The sequence below is a fragment of the Diabrotica virgifera genome, chromosome 2 (assembly GCF_917563875.1).
Source record: "Diabrotica virgifera virgifera chromosome 2, PGI_DIABVI_V3a".
NCBI classification, from domain to species: domain Eukaryota; kingdom Metazoa; phylum Arthropoda; class Insecta; order Coleoptera; family Chrysomelidae; genus Diabrotica; species Diabrotica virgifera.
Genome location: NC_065444.1, coordinates 12073943 through 12082434, shown reverse-complemented (window position 1 = coordinate 12082434; position 8492 = coordinate 12073943). Strand labels below are relative to the sequence as shown.

Below are 8492 nucleotides of genomic sequence, written 5' to 3'. Positions count from 1 at the left end.
AGACCAAATAATTAAAGCCAGTAGAACGGCCGGATGCCTAAACGACACAATTTGGAAAAACAAACACCTAAGATTGGAAACAAAGGTCCGAGTATATAAGTCAGTTATTAGGCCAGTTATGACTTACACGGCCAAAACAAGACCAGATACAAGCAAAACACGAAGACATCTGGAGAACAACGAAATGAAGATCTTAAGAAGGATTGCTGGAAAAGGACTACAGGATAGGGTAGAAAGTGAGGAAATCAGACGCATATGTGGGGTAGACAATATAAATACCTGGGTAAAGAACAGAAAAGAAGAGTGAAATGAGCACACAAGCAGGATGTCTTAATCAAGGATAGTAAGGATAGCCAGGGACAAGTCACCGGTCACCGTTAGGCAGGAGAAGTATAGGACGCCCAAGGAAAAGATGGAATGACAACTTAGGGGCAGAATAAAAGGCACCGTTAAAAAAACAGGCAGTTCTGCCTATATAAAAGAAGAAGAAGAATAATAAGAAGAAGAAGAAGATTTTTTTCTATGCAGACACATATTACGTATTTCAAAAATGGTATTTTTGATATTTAATGTACCAAAATTTCAGAAGACGGTGAGCAGAGCAACAATTTAAAACTCATAGCGATGCAAATGGTTTGTATGATTGAATGTATTACTAGAAACAGGAATATTTGCAATATTTTGGAATGAAATCTTAGGACAACAAGTCGTAATCTCCCAGTATCAAATATTTACCTGAATTCAGGAGTGGTAGCATTTATATCACTTAAAGTATTTAAACAGTCAAGAAAACGATTAGACCTGGATCCCGCGTAACAAAAAAATTTGATTAATAGCAAACTCAAAATTTGTTAATAGCTTAACGGTGTCTAGTCAGATAAACTTTGATGTATGGGAACACTGGAACAGGGGAAGTTTTAATTGTGGAACAGGTTAAAAATTTGAAACGTCAGACTACGATAACGTTCCATGTATTTTATCGGACAGAACTTCCCATTGATTTGTTACCATTTCATCTAACTTTCATGCAAAAATCAGATTGGTGTTTATCACCAACTAATATTAATTAAAAGTAAATATGCCTTGTATATTTATCTATTGACGGTATTATTTAAGTATATTAAGTGAGGTTAGAAATTGTCGGCGACAATTTGTCCACTGTACCCGCGAACGCAACTTCTGTCCTCTCCTGGTGATTTTCTATTTTTTAATTTCCTTACTGCTTCCGTTACCTCTCCTGCTTTAAAGTTTATTTCTTCTTTCTTCGTTTATTGTCACTTTTAGTGTTGGTGGTTCATTATCATCACCTTTACCAAATAGAGATCAAAAGTAGTCTGCTCAGGTTGTTTTTCTAAATGTGTTTCGATTTTATTCGTTCATTCATCTCTTTTCCCGTCTTCTGATTATTGTCCATATTTTTTTGTGTTCCGTAAAAGTTCTGTTCCATCTGTTTTGAAAAGCTCTGTCAGTGATCCTTTTCTATTTGTCTGACTAAAGTATTCGTTTTGTTTCTGATTCGCTTATAGTGGTTGTATGTATGTTGTGTTTGCTTTGGTTTGTAGCTTTTTTTCTTTTCTTCGCATTTTATCTTCACTTCATCTCTAAACCATTGGGTGTCCTTTTTGAAGTTATACTTCTTTACGGGCGTAATGACGGTGAAATTTTATATGGGAAAACCTATCGACCGGGCGCATGCGCATTATAACTTTGTTCTGATTGGATGTTCAAATGACATGACAAAAATTATCCAATGTGGCAGCTGTGGCACAGCTGTGGGACTGTGCATGGTTTGGTTATAATGTATGCTTGTTGCGTTTTAAAATTTGTAGGAAGAGAAACAACAAACAAAAAGTTAGTTAATGGTTATACTGCCTTTTTAAATAGTTTTCATATTATATTTTTGGACTTATTTACATAGAAGAGATGATTGTTGCATGCCAATGTGAAAGCTCATCAAACTGTGCCTAGTATGAGTGCCGCAGATCTCGCTTATTCAAAGCTAAAGAATCTTTCACTGGTAAGTGTTTTATAAATAGTTGATCAAATTTTGTTATGATATTTGAACATAGCCACTTTGCACGACGCAAGTGATTGCGAAATTTATTAGTCGTTATACGGGCTCCGATACCTACCTTGAACCTACCAAAATACATAAGTAGTATGTAATACTTTTATTTACATAATTTGATTACCATCAAAATTTATATCAATATTCACCTAATATATTGTCTTCTTACTCTATGTTTTGTTGAATTTTTTCAATTCTAAATCATTTCAATTCAAAATCAAAATAATTTGATTTACATAAGTTAAAAATGTCAAAAGGTTAATCTGTTTAGTTAGACGATCTTCGCACATAATGACAAGCTGTCTCTGTGGCGAAGTTTTAATGCGGGTGAATACCAATACAACGCAAATACCAGCCGCGTGGTAAGTTGGTTCGAATCCCAATAGAAACTTTTATTTTTTTATTTTTTTTTATACATTTTATGATTGTAAGTATATTTATTATATAATTTTATTTTCAGAAAATACGTATTTAGTTAAAAAATTTTCCGACAATTAATGTTCAGAAATCATTTGTGGCATTTTTAATGTGTTTTTTGGCACTGTTTTAATAAAAATGTTTGAGAAGTAGTAAGTATAAATTAATTTAATATTTAAATAAAATATAAATAAAAAGTATATTAATTTCGTTTATAATCATATAATAGAAGTATAACTTCTTACGTGCGTACAAAGTACACACACATTCTTTTTTTGATAATGTTGGTATTCCTTACTTTCCTCTCGATAAAATAAACAAAAAAAAAAGCTTGGAAATTGGACAAAAATTAGCATTATTCTGGTAAATAATTTAATAATAGTGTTACTAATTATTACAACGTGTTCCACAGAGTTGTAAATAATAATACTATCGGCATAAATCCTGAAATTTTAATAAAATTTGAACCATTGTCAGCTCTTAATAACCGTTTGGTACTTATCACGTTTTTATAGTATTTCACTGATTTTTTTGGAGTTCTTGTACGATTTGGATGGGTAAAGTCTACGTGGTAGAGGCCAAAACGAGGTCTGAAAGATAAAACATAATGAGAATTTTAAAATTTAAAAAGATAAGTAGTTGTGAATTATTATTTTATAGAGAATAACTACTTAAAAAATAAAAATTAAAACCAAAAATAAATCAAAATTTTTATTACACTGAAAATTAAAGACAAAATTCAAGACCTTTAACATTTTCCTGAAAAAATATGGCCTTTTTAAAGTAAGTTTTTTGAAGGTCTAGTTTTAAGTAATTTTCCCCTCCATTCTTTAACATTTCCGCAGCTATTTCGTTTTCTCCCGATCTTGTGTTATTTGGAGCCCATTTATTATTCTCTCCTTCACTAAGCAATTTTATTTATAATGCCATCAACCTATATAATCCCTTAGGTCGAGGAGTAAGACAAGGAGAAAATATTTCACCAAAAATTGTTCACAGCAGCTCTAGAGTCAATATTTAAGAACACTCAATGGCCAGATATGGGCATCAATATCAGATTTGTTCCAACTCGATACAAAACCGTTCGTGAATCGTTACGCGCATGCGCAATAACGAATAATTATGCGCAGCAACACATTTGTCGTTACTGTGCTTACTCGCAGTGGTGTAGTGGAGCCGGAGCGGTCCGGAGCGTCGCTCCGGCACAGCTTTTGAAGGGGGAGCGGCGCTCCGGCTACGATTTTTTCAATCGAATTTTTTATATAGGACAAAAATAGATCTGAAATTGTTTTATTTAGAAAATATTGTTTTGTCCTTTACTAAGTAATTTTTACACGTTAGTTATCGTGGTTAATCAGTTAAGGCATACGCAGCTACGATTAGGTAGTTCGTAATTGTAAGCGCAAAAGTTGAGCGAGCGACTGGCAGACGGGATAGTTGATGGATAGACATGATAGACATCTCAGCGGTCCGCGCCCAGCACTACCGTGTCCGTGTCACCACAACCCTCCCCCCACCACGGAAGGAGGAATAGCCACAACAATATTGAAATATTGTGTCCTTCTTATCTCTCGCCTCTCCCCCTCGATTTCTCTCTAGCTCACTCGACGCTCCGATCACCCGCGCCCCGCCCGAGGAGCGATACACACGGCAGTGAGAGCGGCAACAGACTGAGTCGCCGGAGTCGCTTCCCCCACCACTGAAATCCACTCCGTAGCTACTGCGCATCTCCAGCCCACCCGGCCATGCTAATCCTGCTCAGTTGTAGTTGCGTCTCGTCTGCTTTGCATAGTGCACGTGCACTGTATATTAATTTAGTGTTTCTGCTCCAATTATTACGTTACGTGTCGCGGATACCTACTGGAAGAGGTGAAATAGTTTTAATAGTTGTGTTATCTTTGCCCAACGTCCAAATCTGTTGACATAAGCTACCTGTAGTATCGCTATGGATAACTTTAACCTCATTTTTTAGTGCGTCGGTGAAACGTGAACTAAACACGTTAGGCCTACCTAAAGGAACCAAGCAAGATAAATCCAATGTTGTTTCGGTTGATGAATTAGCGATTGGAAACTCTTTAAATAAAAACGAACAAATAAGTGAACCCAGCACATCAACGAATAAGGAAAAAGAAACAAAATGGCCTGACGTTTGGACAGAAGAGATGTGGACTCGTAAGAAGGAAACTTATCCTTGGATAGATTGCAAAGAAGGTAAATTAGGCTGCAAAGTTTGTTTTGAAGTCACAACTATGGGTGCTTTTAAGAAAGAACACGTTTCTTTAAGTCATGAGTGGCGCACATTTCAAGTTAGCTGTTACGGCTCAAACCGAACTAACCAGCTCAAATCACTTAGAAAAAAAATTATAGAGCACAAACAGTCCAAAGCACATAGTACTGCTCAGACACTGACGTACGTCACTAAATGGCTGAGGAGCCACCGGTCTGCAGACGATTCCAGGACAAGAGTTGCAGAAAACCCAAAAAAGAACGCAAAGAAGGATGCATTTTGGCACTTACTTTGAGTATGTATGTTATAATTAATCTGATGTATTTATTATATGTATTTTGTTAAATACACAAGTTATTTGTACTGTATGTAGTTTTTTCAAATAATTCTTAATTTTTTTGGCACAGATTATAATGTTTGTGTGTGTTAAATAATAAAAAATATATATACTAATGTAACTTGTGGGTGTATTTTTTCACAATAATAAATTAATACTACTGAAAATGAAAACTTAGTCATTTACAATATTTGCCTAACTTACACCAGTGTTTTTTTAATTTTTGTCAGCAAGGCTTCCAACTTAAATTATAGAGTTTTTAAGGTAGATTATTATGGTTTGATACCTTAAAAACAGTTTTTAAGGTATCAAACTGTAATAATCTACCTTAAGAAAGTCTTACCATATTTTAAAGTTAAAATTATTCTTTGGAGGAGAATGTGTAGGAGGCCCTACTGTAACTACTGTCACTCTAAAAGATCATTAATTAGTTTAATTATTAAACTTTTCAAAACATTTGCCAAAGGGCCTTAAAACTCACGATTTGGGTAGTAGGCTAATTTTCAAAAATTTTCCGGTAGAGGTATAGCTCCGGCACAGCTAATTTTACCACTACACCACTGCTTACTCGTGTTTCATTTCGAGTTGGAACAAACCTATAGATGAAGGAAGATTAAATCATTACAAGATGTAGTCTCTATGATACATACATTCACTTAAAACTCTGTCTGAGAGAGCAGAATTAAAAATAAACTTTGAGAAAACTCAACTTATGACAAATCTCGTAATAAGTGGAAAAGTTCAATTCCTATGTGTCTCAAGCGAAAGGTTTATAACCAATGTGTTTTGCTCGTACAAACTTATGGAGCAGACACTTTAATATTGATGCAAAAATCCGCAAATAAACTCAGAGTTATACAACAAGCCATGGAACGTGCAGTGCTGATCGTGAGCATTCAAGATCACATAACAAACCAACAAATCAGGCAAAGATCAGGAGTTCAAGACGTAATCGAAGGAATCACGGCGCTTAAGTGGAACTGGGCAAGGCACTGAGCTATAATACAAGATGGACGGTGGATAAGAAGCCGAGGACGACCACCGACTAGATGGACCGATGATATAAAGAACTGAGGAATGTCTATGTCCAGCAGTGGACGCGATTGGCAGATTAATGATAATAAAAATTTTAACACTTACGTATATCCCTTCATCCATTCAAAATTATCCAATAAACTCCACACTGATACTCCTATTACTTTTACATCATAGTTGTACATAGCTTCGAGAATTGCATTGAATGTTTTCTAAAATAAACACAATACTGCTTAATATTATATTTCCCTTTTTTATGAATCAGAACGCCAGACCAAAGCAGCCTTTAAAACACAATTTGGTAGAAGAATTTGAAATTAGTAAAACTAAATAAAATTAGATAAAATTAATAAAATAAACTAAAAATGTATTATAATATTAAATATAATTAAATAAAATTTTATAACTTAAAATAAAATTAAATAAAAGTGAATAAGATTAAACAACATTAAATAAAAATAAATTAAATTAAATTAAATTACATAAAATTAATTAAATGAGACAAAATTAAATGAAATTAAATATAATTAAATAAGATTAAAAAAAATAAATAAAATTAAACTAAATTAAGTAAAATTTATATTCGAATAGAATCGAATTGAAACGAATTGAATATAATCGAATATATAAGAAATATTCACTTCTCTCATCAATCTGCAAGTGCCGCGCTGTTTTTTTTATTCTATACTTACTTCAAAATAGTCTATTCTCATATCGTCTTCCAAAGTAGACCCATCTTCTGAAGTCCCTATTTCTGTGACTAGTATGACAGGATCCTTATATTCGTCCTTAATAAATTTCAATATATTTTCTATACTCCATGGTACAATCTACACGTCCATAAAAAAATCAACAGTTAAATGAAAAGCTTATAAACGGTTTTAAAAGAAAATACTTGAAAAGAAAAAAAAGTTGCTAAAATTGTCAAAATAAAAAAAATGTAATATTTATGCAGTACAATATTAGATTGTGAACATTAAGAAAGCCAAAGTGATGTTAATCCGAAATAGCCAAAATGTACCTCAACCTTGCACAATAAACGGGCACAATTTAGAACAGGTCAATAAAGGCTATAGCGGGATAAGATGGTCAAAAATGCCCCTGCACCGATGAGCCCCGCTACTTATGTTTTCGATAAGGGATATAAAATTATGCCCTAATGCAAATTTTTAGCTTCCCAGAGGTCCTAAAACGTCTTAAATCGAGAAAAAAAGAATTTTTAGGTTTTATTTTTTTGTGAGCGCAATTTTACTTTAAAAAATCTGAAAAAAAGAATGTGTGTGTACTTTGTACGCACGTAAGAAGTTATACTTCTATTAATATTCTGTGATTTATTAATATTATGTGATTTTAACGAAATTTATATAATGTACTTTAAACAGTTTATTTATATTTTATTTAAATATTAAACTAATTTTAATACTTACTACTTTCCAAAAATTTTTATTTAGACAATACCAAAAATTTAAAAAAATAAAAGAATAAAACGCACACAAACACATTGAAAAATGGCACAAAGAAAAAATGATTTCTGAACGATAATAATTGTTGGCAAAAGTTTTAAATACGCATTTTCTGAAAAAAAAATATATAACAAATATACTTAACAATCATAAAATGCATAAAAAAATAAAAACTTGCATCGGGATTCGAACCCGTGAATTTGGGGGCGCTTTGATTCGTAATCGAAGCCTAGACTCACTCATCCAATTACACATTATTTGTCATGTGGAAAAATAGGGCAACTGAACGTTTTACTGTTTGACAGGTGTTCTGAATTTAATCAAATTATGTAGTTTGATTTTTGTGGAAGGAAATATTAAAATATAACAAAACAGTAAGAAAACAATATATTAGATGAAGATTGGTAGAACTTTTGTTGGTAATCAAATTAAGTATGTAAATCAAAGCATTACATACCTACTAGATAAATAAATCTACGCCAAAAAATCATAATTAAAAATAAAAATCGGACCTAATTTCGGATTTCTCTCTAAAATCCCCATTCTTGAGAAAATAAATTTATTCCAACCTAATCCAAATGTATAATTACAATATGATTATAATAAAAACTACTTACCAAATTAGAATGAGTTTTCCTTGTCCAAAATAGTCCAGAAGTCCAAAAACATATATGAAAACTATTTAAAAAGTCAGTATAACTATTAACTAACTTTTGTTTGTTGTTTCTCTTCCCACAAATTTCAAAACGCAACAACCATAAATAATCAAACCACAGCTGTGCACAGCCGCCATATTGAATAATTTTTGACATGTCATTTGAACATCCAATCAGAACAAAGTTATAATGCGACTGCGCCCAGATTGAAGGTTTTAATCATATTAAAATTCACCCTCATATCGCGCCTAAAGAAGTATAACTTCAAAAATTCAAGAGGTTGTATCTT

At 32.8% G+C, this 8492-nt stretch overlaps 1 protein-coding gene across 2 annotated transcripts in view; it reads right to left on the bottom strand.

Moving 5' to 3' along the window:
• LOC114333357 (myrosinase 1) overlaps positions 1-8492 on the bottom strand; it is a 117769-nt gene that overhangs the window by 57818 nt on the left and 51459 nt on the right. Inside the window, exons 6-8 of one of the 2 annotated variants that reach the window (XM_050643387.1) lie at positions 6777-6914; positions 6190-6296; positions 2857-3075 (exon numbers count right to left, since the gene is read on the bottom strand). The exons of the other annotated variant lie outside the window; for it this stretch is intronic. Coding sequence (XP_050499344.1) covers positions 2880-3075; positions 6190-6296; positions 6777-6914 — 441 coding nt within the window. The 3' untranslated portion in view covers positions 2857-2879. Of the gene's footprint in view, positions 1-2856; positions 3076-6189; positions 6297-6776; positions 6915-8492 lie in introns of those variants that run through there. 2 annotated transcript variants of the gene reach the window in all.